The sequence below is a fragment of the Photinus pyralis genome, unplaced genomic scaffold, assembly GCF_008802855.1.
Source record: "Photinus pyralis isolate 1611_PpyrPB1 unplaced genomic scaffold, Ppyr1.3 Ppyr1.4_LG3b, whole genome shotgun sequence".
Taxonomy (NCBI): Eukaryota; Metazoa; Arthropoda; class Insecta; order Coleoptera; family Lampyridae; genus Photinus; species Photinus pyralis.
This window is the reverse complement of record NW_022170510.1, coordinates 28,516,647-28,534,818: the sequence shown is the minus strand read 5'-3', so window position 1 is coordinate 28,534,818 and position 18,172 is coordinate 28,516,647. Positions and strand designations below refer to the sequence as shown.

At 35.5% G+C, this 18,172-nt stretch overlaps 2 protein-coding genes and 1 long non-coding RNA gene across 5 annotated transcripts; 1 reads left to right on the top strand and 2 right to left on the bottom strand.

The window, feature by feature from the left end:
- Positions 1-1,376: 1,376 nt before the first annotated feature.
- LOC116167237 (chromobox protein homolog 1-like) lies at positions 1,377-9,278 on the bottom strand. 2 transcript variants are annotated; one of them, XM_031482517.1, is made up of 5 exons: positions 9,022-9,278; positions 8,563-8,739; positions 8,210-8,358; positions 1,889-2,021; positions 1,377-1,833 (listed from the first exon to the last, which is right to left on the bottom strand). In XM_031482517.1, the coding sequence occupies exons 1-5, from the start codon at positions 9,108-9,110 to the stop codon at positions 1,434-1,436; spliced, it is 948 nt and encodes a 315-aa protein (XP_031338377.1). In that variant the 5' UTR covers positions 9,111-9,278; the 3' UTR covers positions 1,377-1,433. The 2 variants fall into 2 exon arrangements, with proteins under 2 accessions (XP_031338377.1, XP_031338378.1); XM_031482518.1 differs by lacking the exon at positions 9,022-9,278 and adding an exon at positions 8,821-8,845 and having other exon boundaries at positions 8,563-8,761.
- A 3,020-nt stretch (positions 9,279-12,298) lies between these two features.
- LOC116167051 lies at positions 12,299-13,615 on the bottom strand. Its single transcript, XR_004144446.1, has 2 exons — positions 13,010-13,615; positions 12,299-12,953 (listed from the first exon to the last, which is right to left on the bottom strand). It is a non-coding gene; the product is annotated as an uncharacterized LOC116167051 (long non-coding RNA).
- A 1-nt stretch (position 13,616) lies between these two features.
- On the top strand, positions 13,617-17,233 carry LOC116167050 (zinc finger protein 805-like). Of its 2 annotated transcripts, XM_031482288.1 has the most exons (6): positions 13,617-13,992; positions 14,053-14,148; positions 14,194-14,529; positions 16,045-16,212; positions 16,261-16,576; positions 16,622-17,233. In XM_031482288.1, the coding sequence occupies exons 1-6, from the start codon at positions 13,689-13,691 to the stop codon at positions 17,118-17,120; spliced, it is 1,719 nt and encodes a 572-aa protein (XP_031338148.1). In that variant the 5' UTR covers positions 13,617-13,688; the 3' UTR covers positions 17,121-17,233. The 2 variants fall into 2 exon arrangements, with proteins under 2 accessions (XP_031338148.1, XP_031338147.1); XM_031482287.1 differs by having other exon boundaries at positions 13,617-14,148.
- The last annotated feature ends 939 nt before the right edge of the window (positions 17,234-18,172 follow it).

Genomic DNA, 18,172 nt, shown 5'->3' with positions numbered 1-18,172 from the left:
TGGCCTTAGATTTTGGATCACCTTATGGATTCTGAACTCCAACGAAATTGTTTTGGCCAGAATTTTACTTTCTGAAGGCGCGTATTCATATAGCGAATTCGTTCCGTATATACGTACAACCTATCACAAGCGAATGAATATATTTGCTTTTTAGGCAATAGCATTGAATTTATAACTTAAATTCAATGGTAATAGGTCTACCTATTTTGTAGTGTGTACGGCTTGCCACAGTATTCGTATTCGCAATGGCTAAATATACAGCTTACAGTGTATACACACTAGAAAATAGGCATACCTAACAAGCAAACATATTTGTTCCTATACACGCCCCATAAAAGTAAATGCCTTCGAACCATAGACATATTTAAAACTCCTATGTATTTTTTTATATGTCTATGCGTTGAACGAATTCGTTCTCTATATGAATACGGGCAATCGTTCATTTGTGGATAATTATTGAGCCTGTACACTGTAAAAGAGATAATCCCTTAGACCATATAGTACATGGATTGCTATTAGCCCTATGCTTTCAATACAAAATGGGTGGTCACGGATAGAGGGCACTGTAGTCGTGATGTGAATCTCAGGGTAAACTAAAGTCGTATGAACACCACCCGGATCGCGTAAAGAGTCGCTACTCGCTTTTATGGTAACCGTGCAGTACGGAAAGCTTTAAATACTCTTATCTTCTATACGTCCACAAATAAGAATAGATTTGCTTTTTCGTCATATCTAGGCGATTAATTAATTGACGTTTGTTAATTTATAGGTTGACAGTCTCAAATCGTGTCTAATCGGACAACTTCGGAGAGACTCGTTTACCCTGAAACTCACATACCCAGGCGATGTCCTTGACCATATTTTAGTTACAATTAGCAGTCCTAAACTCGTTCAGGTGTAATGCGACCTTTACATCAACGTCGCACAGCCACTTCCAAGAATAAATTAGGTTATATTTCACGTTTTTGAAATGGAAAACAAAAAGAGCGAATACACCTTCGTGTCGTCTCCAAACTTTTGCTCCGACTGCGGTTCAATTTTACCGCTCCTTGGAGAAGTAGGCGACATAATTTGCTACAGATGTACGCGACGTTATAGCCATAAAGGTATGTTCCACTTCAATAAGTACATCTTCCATAACTTTTTCATAAATAGAAATTGGCAGTGACGAAATAAAGTACACAATTCATTTTAACTCCATTGATGCCTGTACAAAAAACTTAAAAGAAGAAAACAGAAAGGAGACTGAAGAGGAGGGGCCAGTAGTTGAACGTAAATGCCCAAAATGTGGAAATGATAAAATGTCTTACGCAACAGTTCAACTACGGTCTGCTGATGAAGGACAAACAGTTTTTTATACATGTACGAAATGTAAATTTAAAGAAAATGAAAACTCGTAAATATATTTTACATACAAAGAATCTTGTTTAAAATTAATCTAAAATTTCTATCTCTGCAACTACTGGAGGTGTCGATGGTTTGCTGGTGTACCAAGGAATTTTGTTTTCATAATAGTTTATAACGATCTCCGGACATCTTATATTTACTTGACGAGCTGGTACAAGGTCAGCTTCTTCACAACCCTTCCACTTCATCAAAAACATCAATTCGCCGCTAGCATCTGTTGCACCAATAATGGAATCTGGTAATAATCCACGATCGAAACCGCGTGACCTGTTGTCTTCTGTTATGTTTTTCTGTTTACTTCCCTTGTCTGCATCTGTTGAAGGTGTCGCCTGTTGCACCAGAGGTGGTGGTTTCCGTGCGTTCTCAAATGCTGCAATCAAATCGGGACAATCCAAATTTTCTTCTGGTTCCCACGTGTTATCCTCACTAAAATACAATTCAAACATAGAACACAGTTAACTAATAAATGTATTATACTCACTGCGAATATCCTTTCCATTTGAGTAAGTATTCCGTTTTTCCATTGCGAATCCTTTTATTAAGAACCTTTTCCACTGAAAATTCTTCATCGGAACTAGTGGATGGGTCTTCCTTTATTTTTTTAGTTTTCTCGCCTTTAATAGAAACGTTATTACTAAACATTAAGAAGAATGATAGGAATTATTATTGGCAGTGGCCTTCTAGATACAGTATGGCATTATATTGATTGAAAAAAATAAACAGGAGACCAAATACCATTTCTTAAGTTTTTTAACCAAACAAATTGCACGCACGCGCCATTGCCAGTAATAACCAACCACGTTTCATTACAAGGGCGGGTTTTTCAAAATCGCCGTATTGATTATTAAGGATCCTCAGATCCTTTATAGTTTTGTATTGTCGTCCGTCCGTCCGTCCGTCCGTCCGTGTGCGCTCTAACTCTTTTTAAAAGTGGCCGATTGTGTTGAAATTTGGTATACGGGTACGTTGGACATTAAGAACGGACGCTATTGATTTTCAGGAAGCTGGTTTAACAGGAACAAAAGTTATACGACTTCGAGTGAATCGGGAACAGGAAAAACTGCGAACTCAATATAATAAAAATTAACATATTTCATTCCCTAGGTCATGTATCGAGTTCGGACTTTCGCTAGATTATTCCCTATGACTCTTAGATGTGTAACAATTCAATATAACTCTTCTCTGTGGTATCGGTCAAAAGTTTTAGAGCAAAATGTACCCAAAATTATTCTTTACACATGAATTTAGAGTTGTAAAAGCTTTCAAACGCATTATCTTGATGCTGAAAGAGTTGATAACGTGCACGTTTGATAACCGCATGTGTGTGATTAAAAAATGTTAAATTATTTTTCTGAGGCCACATGGATTTTGATCAAAATATGTCAAAATCGTTAATTATGCACCAAGATCGTTGGGAAAAAGACTACGCGCATTATCTCAATGCCCAAGACATGAGTTTGATGCATTTTTGGCGACCACGTGAATTTTGATCAAAACATGTCAAAATCGTTATTTATGTACCAAGAGCGTTGGGAAAAAGACTACGCGCATTATCTCAATGCCCAAGACATAATTTGATGCATTTTTGGCGACCACGTGGATTTTGATCAAAACATGTCAAAATCGTTATTTATGCACCAAGATCGTTGGGAAAAGACTAGGCGCATTATCTCAATGCCCAAGACATAAATTTGATGCATTTTTGGCGACCACGTGGATTTTGATCAAAACATGTCAAAATCGTTATTTATGCACCAAGAGCGTTGGGAAAAAGACTAAGCGCATTATCTCAATGCCCAAGACATGAATTTGATGCATTTTTGGCGACCACGTGGATTTTGATCAAAACATGTCAAAATCGTTATTTATGCACCAAGATCATTGGGAAAAAGACTAGGCGCATTATCTCAATGCCCAAGACATGAATTTGATGAATTTTTGGCGAAAACGTGGATTTTGATAAAAACATGTCAAAATCGTTATTTATGCACCAAGATCGTTGGGAAAAAGATCAAGAGCATTATCTCAATGATCTAAACATGAATTTGATCTATTTTTATGGACCACATGGATTTTGATCAAATCATGTCAAAATCGTTATTTATGCACCAAGATCGTTGGGAAAAAAACCAAGAGCATTATCTCAAAGCCCAAGACATGAATTTGATGCATTTTTGTTAACTATAAAATGTATTTTATAAGATTAAAATAAATTGTCGTTAAAACTGATTGTAATACTGAGGATCCTTCGATATTTCGTTGTATCGGTTTATTAATTTCCGTGTTTAGATTAATACAATTTGAATAGGAATTTGGTTACAATTAAGTACAAGACGAATTGACAATTAATTCATCAACTGATTTTTACTACAATATGCAGAAATATGAAAGTAGTGGTCATTTACAAAAATGCTGTAAATCACCAATTTTCAAAATACGTATAAAAACCTTATATGAATGAATTGTCTACCTTCTACCACATCGAGTGTTGCAACCGGGGCCTACCACACTTGTAGTGTGTACCAAAATGTAGTGTAATGTTATTTCAACAAGGCTTAAATTTTTTGGCAAATACTTATAAACGCAAAAAAGACAGTTTACTGTTTCTAATGCCTTGATAAGACGCAATAAAATTGTATGAGATATGTGTACCAAAAATTAACTTCTACAAAAATTTGCTACGTTGAGGATTTCATGTAGATACCCGGTGTGGGAATATGAGGTAGACCGAATTAACATTTATTTATGTAACAAAGTAAACTGAACACTTCAACTAAAACTTAAGAACACAATGTATGTCTGTAAGTAATAAATGTCTGTTTGTATGTAGGTATTCAATATTTGTGTGTGTGTGTGTGTCTGATTTTACAAAGTTTGACAAGTGACAAGTGATCTCGCCACACAGCCGACTAATACTACACCCGGTACAAATAGCGTGATATTCCTATTCAAGATCATCCATGACATGACTGTGCGTGTCATCTCTAATATTCTACATGTGTAGATTATTGAAGTATTTGCGACAAATGACAAATACATTTACATATTCTTATATGAACGATATCTTGGACATGTTTTAATTGACATTGTTTTTGTTTATGCTGTTCTAGTTTAACTGAACTGTTTGAAATTTTACATTCTTTCTAATGTTCTTATTTTATTGCTCAAGGATTTGATCTGTTATTGGAAATTTTTTCTTATCCTACATGTGTAACACGTAGAAAAGTAGATGTACAGTGTGTCCTATTTTGGTTGAGACTGCAGTAAGTATATCCATTGAATAAAAACACTATAAGAAGCCTAACGCTTATGGAAGAAAGCGCGACAAATCTCACAAATCCCCTTGCACCCGCATTGGTTGTGACCCCCGAACTCTCTTTGCGGTAAATAGGAGGAAAGCAAATTCTCATTCTTCTCAGTTCAAGAATCGACTCTATTGACAGTGTTCCCATTATATTCTCAGTTCAAACTCTGTCGCGCTTTATTTCCACGGGGTTAGGCTTCTTATAGTGTTTTTATTCAATGGTATATCTCAGTTGTTTTTAAAGATAGAGACTCAATGTAATTAGAAAAATAATGCAAAAAGTTTACGTTAAGATATACAGGGCGTTACATTACAAAAATATCAACTTTGGGTCAAATCTCAGAAACGGTGGGCAAACATTTTGTTTACTATGCCACTGGATTCTACGTAAAAATATCTAAAATAAACAGTTTTTACCTTTTTTCTATCTTAAGGTTGATTCTCACTTAACATAACGTTTCCATACCATATCCTTTCCATAACCATTCCGTAAATTATTATACCTAGGAAATTCACCTTTGAGTGATATGTGCGTAAGCCATTCAGTCGCGCGCTAATACACATTCGCCTTCCATATGTGAACGGAAAGGAGAATGTGTATTAGTGCGCGGATGAATGTCTTACGCACATATCACTTAAAGGTCAATTTCATAGGTGTAATAATTTACGGAATGGTTATGGAAAGGATATGGTATGGAAACGTTATGTATAGTGAGAATCAGCCTTTATATGGCTAGTAAGATGTGATATCATCCAAAAAGTCACTCTTCGTTTTCACCCTGTATCTCAGAAACAAATGTAGCTAGATTAATTCTGTTTGTGGTATTAAAAGTTTCACAGAAAAGTGGCACAACAAAAGCCACAAACCACAAGTCTCTATAGTAAGTAGCTGAGACTGCAGTTTCAACCAACATGGGACACACAGTACAAGTAAAATTTCCATAAGTGTAATACAATCTAAAAAAAATAACAGAAGTTCCGAAAATTATGACAAATCTGTACTGGGTGTCCAAAATTCGAGGCTGACTATTGGGATGTCGAAAACAGTAAAGATATAAAGTCCTCTTTTCAACGAGCTATCATAGCCTAACATTGAAAATAAGATATAAGTTATATCAACGGTTTTATATTTTAATCAAGTAGTCTGTGATGGATCAAAGCCCGGATTGAAGAAACAAACAAAAATATTCAAAGCCACAAAACAATGAAAATGATTACATCAGATGTTCAAACTACCAAGGGCGCATTCATGAGAGGTGGGTTTGGGGGTTGCAACCCCCTCCAAAATTTTATATAGGTAAGATAATGTCCAGAAAAATTTTGACTTTTATGACATCACTTATTGACTATCCTATTATCCATACTTACATACCTACAAAATGGTGCAGGTATAACTACAAACTATCCCCCCACCCCTAAAAATGTGCTGGGTATGCCCCTGCAAAATACTGGCCATTATCCAATTACACACACTTCCAAGACACTTCGTCTTACTTTACACAACGTATTGATTGTGCATATTGTCGCACGGTCGCTTTTTGTATGTGATTTTTAGTTGCTTATGATAACCTATCACAAACATGCTGCTCTATATCAATTGAAGTACAATAGTATATTGAAAGACAAGTGTTACAAGGCTTCGCGTCGCCACTCGTGCCACAAGATAGTCGTATTACAATAAAGCATTGTAACACGCGTTTTTCATACAATTTTTTCTATTTCGGTGCTATAGGGAACATTAGAACTAACATGTTTTATGTTGGGAACACTTTTTATGCCATTAAGTTTTAGGTTGACAGCGTAGTAAGACTGACATTTTGAAGTTCAAACATGGAAGTACCCAACGAAGTACCTACTTGTACTAACTAGTAACTGCCAACTTAAGAGATGAGTTACCAAAAAAAAACGACTATAATCACTGTCTTTGTACAACTGTCTTCGGCCGAAAACAGTTGTACAAAATCATCATTGTGACACCGAAATAGAAAATAGTATATTGAAAGACAAGTGTTACAATGCGACCTATTGTAATACGACTATCTTGTGGCACGAGTGGCGTAGCGAAGCGGAGCCACGAGTGTCCACAAGGTAGGAGTATTACAATAAAACATTGTAACACGTGTTTTTCATACTATTTTTTCTATTTTGGGGCTTTAATTTAATTAAAAAGTAATTATGAAAAACTACAGGAAACTTTAGAATTAATATGTCTTAAGTTGGCAACACCATTTACGTTGACAAATTTTAAGTTGGCCGCGTAGATAAACACAACACTGACATTTGGAAACTTTAAATTCCATGAATGTGTAATTTTTTATTCGTAGATAAATTTATTTATGGTGGATGCGTAAACTGCTGATTTGGAATGTATTAAGTTCTTCGTGTACCAAAAATCAAGGAAAACACATAAATTTTACGTAATTTGATTTCACATCTGATGATTTGACGTTGACGTCTTAGCGAACTGCCAACTTAGAGATGAAAAGTTACCAAAAACAATGTTACAATGGAACTCATTGAAACACTGTTTTTGCCGAAAACAGTTGCACAAAATTCTCATTGTAACACCGAAATAGAAAATAGTTATTTATATAACAAGAGCGCGAAGTTCAATTTCGCGCATTGAGACTGAAGGTATTTTGACGAGGCGAAGCCGAGTCAAAATATCAGTCAAATGCGCGAAATAACTTCGCGCTAGCGTTTTATACAATATTTTTTCTACAACTGAACCGATTGTTAATTAAATTTTCTGTTTAAGTTCAACTTTGTCACGTGCGCGAAATACTTTTTTTCACTGTTGACGATTTCGCGCACGTTGTCAATAGCAACCTTACTTATTAATTAACCGTTTAAAAATCTAGTACTTCGCGTTTCGAAATCCGTCAGAAAATGACAGGTTTTTTTGACAGTTGTAGAAAAAACATATTATGTACTATTGTCAGTATGCTACGCAGGTATTGAAGCCACATTACCTTACACACTCCAAACATGCTGATCTTTATAGTATCCCTGTCATCATCAGGAAACACGGTTGCTTGCTGATGAAGACGAAGATGGTTAGTTTTGATTGATATTATTGTGAGTTATTGGTTATTTGTTATCAAAGAAACCTCTCTATGAACAGGTACAAACAAAAATTTGTTCCATAATCATTCACATTATTTTCATGTAAGACCCTTTTCACTAAGGACCGATGATCAGTCAAATTGAAATTGTTTTCACGAAACGAGGATAATATCCGTGGTCAACATGTATTTGAGAAGAGACAACACCGCCTCGGGCAACACTATATCGAAACTGCAACTAATGATACACAAGCATGATGCCAGCGCTATTTCATGAACCGACCTATGAATGACAAACATGTGGACAATACAACTTAAAACAATGGATACGACGGATGGTTAGTACCTCGGTTGGTGCCGATCATCGGTCCTTTGTGAAACAGGCTTTAGGTTTTCAAATTTTCTATATTAATAGAATCCATAAGTTACCTACCTTTCCCATTTTGCAAGTTAAGGCTCGCCGACCTCTGTTTGGTTGGTGCAACTTTTCCTTTTGTTCTCTGGCGAGTCTCTGTAGAATCCTCTTCGTCGGAACTTTCTTTCTTATTTGGCAAAGAACGATTCCTTGTGCCCACTTTAAGTCTAGAAGGCATATTTGGTGGATAAATAAATGCGAACTTTTAAATACCGCGGTAATTCAGTTTTTGTATAAAACAAACAATAAACAAGCATGAATATGACAGTTAAATTATAGTGTCTATTACGCCTGCGCGGTACTTCAAAATCAACACGTGTTGACTTCAGTGGTGGAGATTAAAAATAATGGAAGGGTGCTAGACTACTTACGACACACGTGGAAATATGGTAGGAATTGCTTCACTCAGCAAGCGGGTTTTGTCTTCGGATTTGTAGAGCAGACTACGTTCAAAATGATTTGAACAAACTCTATCGGTTGCTTTAATTTCGCGATCAAACTTCAATTTTTTTATCCATTTGTCCCGTCTCTCTTCGTTTGACGGAAATCTAAAACATTTTTTGGTTTCTACTAAAATAACGTTAAAAGAATATCAAATTAAATTAATCCCAAACCCCCTTAAAACGCACGCCTATGCATTATAATATTTGCATTACAAGAAGCCAAACATTTTGTCTATTAATTTATTGGAATTCGAAGTAAGCTAACCATAAATACAACTACATTGTAACACAATATACAAAAGCCATAAAACATATTTACAGTGAACGAATAGTAATCCTAAACATAAATAACCCATAACCTCTTCAAATCAAGAATTCGTGTTTTACCTGTGGAAAGAAAGTGCCGGTAGTCCCGGTCCCGCGACTCTATTATCGTCTCGATTATGACAACCGGGAACTACGCATTGAAGAACCATGTTAACTTTCAAATTTTCTAGAACACCGCCCCAACTTCGGTTTCAAAAACAAATAATGCTACGGCGCCCGGCGGCTAGGTCGACTGCGCGTCGCAGTTTACCACCAAAACCAAAAACATGGCGGTTGATTTTAATTGTAGATTGTAATTTCCAAATCGGTTTGTCTGAATGTTGAATTCAAAATTACTTTTGTATTATCAAAATTATCAAAGGTGTGATTAGGTACCTACTATTCCTTCCGATATAAAAATTGAAATACTACCTAACCTCTAGTATTGTTTATTAAAATAAATAAACAATCTCTCTACTATAGGTAATATCTTTATTCCTTGGGTAATATCAACTTATTCAGAAAATTGATAGGGACAAAAATAAATCAAACAAATTGCAAATTTTACATAATTTTAATTCCACTAATAACATAAAATACTTTTAGTAGATATCGTCGATATCGACATATAAGATATCTAGATATCTATGGTATTTAATATGTACAGTGGCGTAACATAGTGGATATATCGGTTGTGAACTTGACATAAAAGAATTAGCATTGAACTTATAACTCGGCAGAGCTGGGAAAGTTACTTTGATAATGTAACTAAGTTACTTTCCATAGTTACTTTCCAAAAAGTAACTTAAGTTACTTGAGTAACTAGATACTTAGAAACAAAAGTAACTTAGTTTCAGTTGCTAGTAACTAAGTTACTTTTAAAAAAGTTCTTTTAAAAAGATACTTTCGAGTTGCTTGCTTCGAATTTCAACAAATAATAGGAAACAGCTGAATACTGAATAACCAAAAGTTTTATTTTCATATTATTTCGTTCACAAGCACAACAGTCGCACGTTTACAACTAAAAGGTAAATGGCGAATTGCAATTTTTTTATAATAAGCATCAGCTCACATGAACAAATATCTGCCGATGCGTCACCGGGCGCCACCGTGCAGTTGTCGAGTCGCGAATTCGAAAAATGTACAGATAAGAAATTTTCTGTATATAATTACAACGGCAATGGTAGGGTGCATCGACATCTTACTCATACTCCTACATTACATAATATATCAAAGAGATAAAAAATTGCACTTTACCGCTGCTACCTTTTATCATCTCCTCAATGTTAAATTATAAGTAGGACTATTTTTTCTTATTGACATTATTTAAACGCTTGTGAGATCTACAAGGTATTTTGAGGAATAATTTTATAATAAATAAAAAGTAACTTTTCGGTAGGTAACTAAGTTCTTTTTAGGTAACTTAGTTACCAGAAAGTAACTTAGTACTAAGTAACTAAGTTCCTCTGAACATGGAAAAGTTATAAGTTACTTTTAGAAAGTAACTAAGTTACAAGTTACTTTTAGTGTTATTTCAAAAGTAACTAAGTTACAGTAACTTAGTTACTTGAAAGTAACTTAAATTTTAGTTACTTCCCAGCTCTGTAACTCGGTATCAGAAGTGTGGGTTATATGATAATAATAATTGTGATGGTTATCAAAACGTAGATCTCGTTACCGTCAATGTCAGGTTTACTCTACTACTTCATTAAGGAAAGTTTTGAATAATATTACCATGATCTCGAAATGATACTTAAATAAAAATTTCAAAAAATTCTTTAGCCCATTTTAAAAAACATAGAAGGGCACTATTGTGGGTGCGTTATTTGTCTGTCTGACGAACAATATCATAATCAGCTTTACATAAAATTGTAAAAAAGTGCGGCACGACCAAATGATTATCACGCGGGACAAATTTTACAATTTAATTCACGTCTGCCTTCTACTGTATATTATAATCTGATTGTTGCTTGTGAGATATCAAAAACTGCAATTCTTGTGATAAAGTCAAGCTTTTTTTACATCTACGAAGTAATTTTTTTAAATCAATGGCATTGATGTACAGTGCCACCATGCTCAGAAAAGCCCCGGAAAATATGCGAACTAATTTTGAAATAATTCAAGCTGGCCAATAGAAAGTCTGCAAAACGACGCGATACATTCCGCGCCATAATTATTAATTATTCCGTTTTGACAGTTGACGCTTCACGTTATTTTAGTTTACAATTTTCCTGTTGTATTTGCTTTATTTTACGTTTTCCGTTTCCAGTTTTATACAAACTCGTCTTTTTCAAGACGCATATAGCTTGGATCTACGATCTGATATGGTATGTAATTGCCTTAAAGTGTTTTTAAATTTTGCATCAGAATGTACGGTCTAAATTTCGAGCGCCCTCGGACACGCCCTGTCAGGGACTTTCTGAGCGTGGTGCCACCAAAATNATATACAGGGTGATTCCTATAGTACCTGCCACCGTTTGGGAGCGTGTAGGTGGTGCGTAGGGGGGTATTTTGATATAGGACACTTGGGGTCGGAAATCTAAAATAAGGGTGCCAGAGCCAAATTTACCTTCTGGAATTTCGCGCCTGTAGGTAGGCAACCCAACCGGCCGGCGGTGCACACGGAGCGATCTCAGGCGGCGATGTGTGGCTGACACTTGATCAGAATTTTGTTTAAACCCACGAAATCCCGTCTGCAACGACGCGTATCAAGTGAATAAACACTATGGCAATAGTATAATAATAGTTGGCTAGATGTAGGAAGTGCATTGAGAACAACGGTGGCCACGTTGAACACTTGTAAACGTTATTGCTTTTGACTGTCGTTTTCCCTCCTTCCCTCCCATGTCGCTTCCTCGCGCTAACTCGCTCTGCATCGCTCCGCGCGAAACGTCGGTCGGTTGGGTTGCCTACATACAGGCGTGAAATTCTAGAAGATAAATTTGGTTCTGGCGCCCTTATTTTAGATTTCCGACCCCAAGTGTCCTATATCAAAATACTCCCCTACGCACCACCTACACGCTCCCAAACGGTGGCAGGTACTATAGGAATCACCCTGTATATTTCGAGCAATACAGACAGCATTTTCATTAATTAACTCGATATTTCATTTATTTTTTGGTAAAATTTCTGAGTAGAGTTTCAGACAGCCTCATAAGTTTTGACAATTTAATACCTCATTCAGTTGTAGGCTACTTATTACCAAAGAATACTGTTACTCTTTGTCGTTTATAAATGCAATGCCATATACAGTCAAGCCAAGCAAACAAGTCCGTCAAGAAGGCGATTGTTTGGTGTCGCTGTATTTTAGAAGTACAGTCTGTGTCAATAGTGTTTGGCGGGAAATTTAAACTTGTTCTATTTTGTCATTTTTTTAATGCAGCTACGTTTGAAAACTGGAGAAAGAAATTTAGTACAATAATTACAACCCAAAATAACAAAATTTACCTAAGTACTACTAATGACAAAGCAGTGTGTATTTAAAACTAATTAAACAGTATCATCCCTCACTTTCCTCTTCACTGATTTTAGAACCTTCGCCTGACGTGCCAGTGATTACCGTGAAAGATAAACTTTCTACAGCTTCATCTAACAATCCATGGCGTTGCCACATTTATTCTTCCAATCTCTTAATGTGGATTATGTCGTATCCAGACTTATACTTTTCGAATTGATGATGAGATGTGCATTTTCAATTCATTTCAATTGATTTCATCCTGCTTCAGTCAGTTTTATATACACCAGGTTCATATTTTGTTAGCAAGCACTCCATAAAATGGATGGATGTAGGTTTCGTCAAAAAATGTGATCTTTACTTTCAATGCAGCCAATCTTCTTCTTCATTTTATTAACTAAATTATTGATTGTAGAGACTTTGTTATGGATCATGTAAATTTCATTCTTCAAGACGCGTAAATCAGAATTATCCAATGTTATTTTGTAGGAAGTTGCACTTCCTTGCTTCTTTGATGAAAATTTCCATGTCCTATATCATCGGCAAGTTTGACTTCGATCTACAGGATAACAATATGTATTTATTTCAGAGGAATATTAATGAAATGCACATTACCTAATTTGGGTTATGAATTTTGTTGGTTTGCCGGTCGCAGCAGCAGCTAGTTATGCTCCCTTTCCCAAAGGAAATATGTACACACCGGCAGCTTTCTCTTTGCCAAAGAATTCCACGACCCTTTTAATGACATTTCTGGCTTCGGAATGCACAATTGCAGAGGTTTGCTTCTCTTTTCTTGCCGTACGGATAAACTTGGTGCAACAAGCGCATTTTATAAACATTTAATATATAAATGTGTCACTGTCACATTTTTTACGGACTGTACACGCCTGCGTTGTTGGTATTGGCTTAACGTTTTCCCGCCACGAAATTTCTAAATTAGTTTGCATATTTTCCGAGGGACTTGTTTGCTTGGTGGAGCTGTATTATGCTATTACAAAAAAAACTCTAACATCATTCCTCTAAATCAGGAGTCAGCACGAATACTATACCATTGTGTAATTATCTGTAGTATTTTGTTTTGTGATCCTTCCTTACTGTAATTCAGGTCGTAGCGTTTTTTACAACTAAGTATCGCAAGTGAGCCACAAGGTAAGGAAATGTTCTAACCAACCTGTATATAAAACCACAGACCATATGAGATCAGCTGATAGACGATGACAAATAATTTGCTTATTTTTAGGTTACGGTATTTTAACAATCACAAATAAATAAATAATCATCTGTGCCACCCGTGATGGAAATAAAATGTCCACAGTGTAACAATTTTCTCATTTCCCCGTCGGTGAGACTAGTACAAGATGCCTGCGGACACAAGAAATGTCGAATGTGTTTACTTCAAGATGAATTGCAATGCAAAATGTGTGCTATCGATACCATCCCACTGAAAGAGGAGACTACCACTGAGTCCGTTATAAAATGTGAAAATAATCATACCGGAGTGATAACCTGCAATAAGGTAAATACAGCTATTGTCGGCAAACGTGAGGAAGACTGTAAACCTAATCCTGCCACGCAAAAAACCCCATTGAAAAAAAGTGGTAAGTTACCAAGCCCAAAAAGAAGTTACAGATCACTAGTTTTACCAAATCATGTGTCAGTGATATCGACGAGTCCAACTACTTATAAGTGCAACATTTGTAATAAATCGTTTAAAACGAAATCGCACATCAATTATCACAGTTATTGTGACGGAGGTAAGGTTCTGTCCAAAAATATGTTGGTGAATCTTTCTATTTTAGGACAAAGACCTCTACAATGTAGCGAATGTAACAAAGGCTTTGTTAGCAAATACCATCTGGAAATTCATCTACTTGTACATTCCAATAAGAAACCACATACCTGCATGATGTGCGCTAAAAGTTTTACATGTTTAAATAAATTAAACAGGCACAAATTAGTGCATTTGGAAACTAAACAGTATGTTTGTCAGCAGTGTGGGAAATTATTTAAGAACAAAGATTATCTACAAAGGCATTCCATAATTCATACGTTGGACAAACCGTTTGGATGTAAAATTTGTAAAGCACACTTTAATAATCGATCAAATTTAAATAAACACCAATTAACGCATTCAAGTGAGTATGTGAGTCTAGTCACCATTAAGTTTCTTTAGTGCATAGAGGAATATTATACTGCAGATATCTGGTAACTATGCAGTAGCTACTGAAAATTAAACTTTTTTAATCTTTCTACATCCCCTAAACCCTCTAATAGTACATAAAATTACAAAAATATGAGCAAAAATATTACAATTCAGGGGTGGCTCCTCTATTAGTGCTGCAGAACTACCAGAGAACCAAGAGAATAAATCCTCAATGTATGGGTATGCATTAAGCATTAAATATGTATTACTTATAATAGAGTTAATTATCGAATGTCTGGTTCCTTGTACCCAGTGCTGTATTTGGAGGGTATATGCGGGTATACGTCGTATATGTTTAAAAGTAAAATTTAGTTAGCGTATTTAGAAATGACAATTTGTGTAAGTGTGCTCAAAAACCCTTTGATGACCTCAGAAAGCATGGCACAATTAAGTTGTTGTGCGCCAGTGCACCAGCCTGTTGGAACCTACAGAGTTGCCAACTTGTTTTTTTTTGTACCGTAATCATTGTACTCGTAAAATGTTCCTCAATACAGTATGTACTTTTTTTACGGGCCATATAAAAAATAAAGTTGATGATGATTTCTTCTAAACGAAACGTTGTATTAAAAATATCTCAACGCTGTCCTGTAGAGCTCAAAAAGTGGCAGTTTCTATGGTTTCGGAGATCCCCATAAATAAACATTCTTATCTTGGACACAGTGTATATATATGTATAACAAAACAAAAAATCGTTAAGCCGCTTGTGAGCAAGAGGCAAAGAGTGCACTTTGTCGTTGTCTTCTCGATTTTAATAGTCCTTATGGACATTTCATACCTTAACGAGAATACAAACATGAAATAATTTTTAATTTCTGATCGATTAACACCAATACCAAGTCAGTATAAAGTGGTGTTGTTCTAGAGCCTTTGTGATTCAGACAGACATGGAGAGCGCAAAAGTGCACTTTTGATTTTTTGAAAGTGAAAGTGCACTAAAAAAACAGATAATGGCAATATACATGGTACTGATAATGAACTGAATTGCCATTTACAATGAAAAATAACAAGTAATAGGCAACCAAAACTGTTATTCAGAATAACAGAATAACTTATTCTCTAACAAAATGTCAACTCAATGAAAATATTCAGTCAAGACAACTAAAAACATCTTTACCTTCTTTTGTCTGACCCACACACTCTTCGTGAACATATCCGGAACAAATTACGTACAATCTCATTAGCTTGTCGATCTTCAGAGCATGAAAAACAGTACCATTAATCAATCAGAGCATTTTGATTTTTTCTTCTGCATTTTCTTACTCACAGGGCATCCTTACGATGGCAATATTTAGAGCATGTTGTCATGCAAACTGCCAATATTGTATAGGTGGTGTCTATTTAGTGTAGTATTATCATGGTAATATGCATTACAACAATTTTAAAAGAATGTATATGGCAATCTTCGCCCACTACCTTTGTTTGATATGTATGTAATTTTTTATTGTAGAAGAAAAAAACCATATGTGTGACGAATGTGGGAAAAGATTTAAATTCAAGAACGCATTGACTGCACATTATCACATTCATACCAAACTTCGACCGTACACTTGCTTAAAATGCCCCAAAACGTTTTTGAATGCAAAAGACCTTCATAGACATCAGCTTGTGCACTCCGGTATGTATTTAGTGAACTATATTTATATGTTAACTTCTTTATTTTAAGATACAAAACTTTACTCCTGTAGTTTGTGTAAGGTTAGTTTTATGAGAAAAGACAATTTACAAAGGCACATACGCAATAGTCACCCTGGAAAAAAGGCGAGTCTTATTAAAAAACCTACCAAGAAGTCGATCCCTAAAGAATTTGAACCAGAGGTTTTAGAAGAGAATCCAAACGCAATTAAAGTTATTACTTCCCCGCCCACTTCGTCCCCCTCCATTGAAAAGTTGGAACCTAACAAACAAATTCCAGTAATTAATGCACCAGTAAAGCTTGCATTTAAAACAATGGCATTTAAAAGTCATTACAACATTCCAAGGTGAGTCTTTACCCCGTGAAACTATGTTCATAATCTTCTTTTCAGTCGCGAGTATCAGGTAGAACCCTCAAGAATGCATTCAAAATTATATGACTATGCAGAATCCGTAAGCATATGTAAAAAAATATTATCGCCCTTAAGTCCTCCAAAACCGAACGTTAAAACACTGGGCAACGTGAGTGCAAAAGAATCGTCTGAAATTTGCCAAAAAATTTTAACTCCTATGGGACCTCCTCTTACCAACGATTCATATTTTGAAAAACCGCCCTCTATCATCAGAAATATCAAATTCAAGTTACCGCCGAAATATTTAAATCTAAGTAAGCCTAACGTATTGGATGAAGTACTTAAACCGAACATGCAACCAAAAGAGACCTCTACTCCGGTGGATAATCAGACATACACTGATTTAAAACCTTTGCCATTATCAAGCGGTGCCACAAGCGTTATTGTGAATACTAACTCGAGTCACGCTAATGAAATGCATTGGCGAAGGAGAACTCTACAAAATTTAGAGTTGCAATCGAGAAGTGTTATTGAGTAGAACTCATTAAAACGTTAACAAATTGCGATTGTGATTTCGCTTTGTTATAACTGGTTTGTAGCTAGTATTCTCTAAGAATTTTGCACTGAATTGAAATAAATTTTTAATAATTCCTTAGTATTTTTGATACGCTAGTGTAAATTTCAGTTTATAATAAGATGATCATATTGTAATAATTGTCTTGTGTTGTACAATGTACAGGAATAATAATCACAAGCTTCCACCATGTAGGAATCACTCAAAGTGTGGGTAATATTCATTCTAGTTCGTATCTCTACCATAGTGCTGTAGCAACGTAATTATGGGCCTGTGTTCCTCCATATGCTTACAGGCTCTGCTCGCAGGAGCTGAGGGAGTTACCCCTAATTCCTTGGTATGTCTCCTATTACCAACTTTTAGTTAATCTATTTGTCATTTGCAGTGCATTTAACATGTTAATTGTTTGAGGAACGTGCTAATGCTTTTTTCATTTACCGGTTCCAGATTGATGTTTAGGTATAGAACCCATGCTTTACAAATTACACAATGCGGATGTTGCTTTACAAAAAAGTAAGTCTTCTATATTCTTCATTCATTTTCTTAAATGATGCCACACCAACATTTAAAAAAATACACTAAAATTGCGAAGTATTTAAACACTACGAATTTTTATAGGTATTTACTATGTGGAAACTGCAGAGAATGTTTTTTTTTCTACTTTGTCTCATGATTACATGAAAACTCATATTTTGGGAGTAGGTAAGTGTTTTTTTCATCCAAGCACAAGAGTTACAGTAGGTAGGTACACAATGATATTTTGGCCTGTGTGGCACAGTTCAGTTAAAGCTGAACTGTGGTGCTAAGGATCCCTGGTTCGAATCCGGGTTCGGGTATGGATATTTGTAAATGTATAGTGGGTTGGGTTGGTAGAGCAGCCTTGGCTGAAACCCCGCCCACTCAAAAATAAAAGCAAAATAAAATATAAAATAAATATAATGGCCCCTATGAATAAAAGGGAGCAAATGCTTATAGTTGCAAAATTCAAAGTAAATACTCGTAAGTGCCCCTTAGTA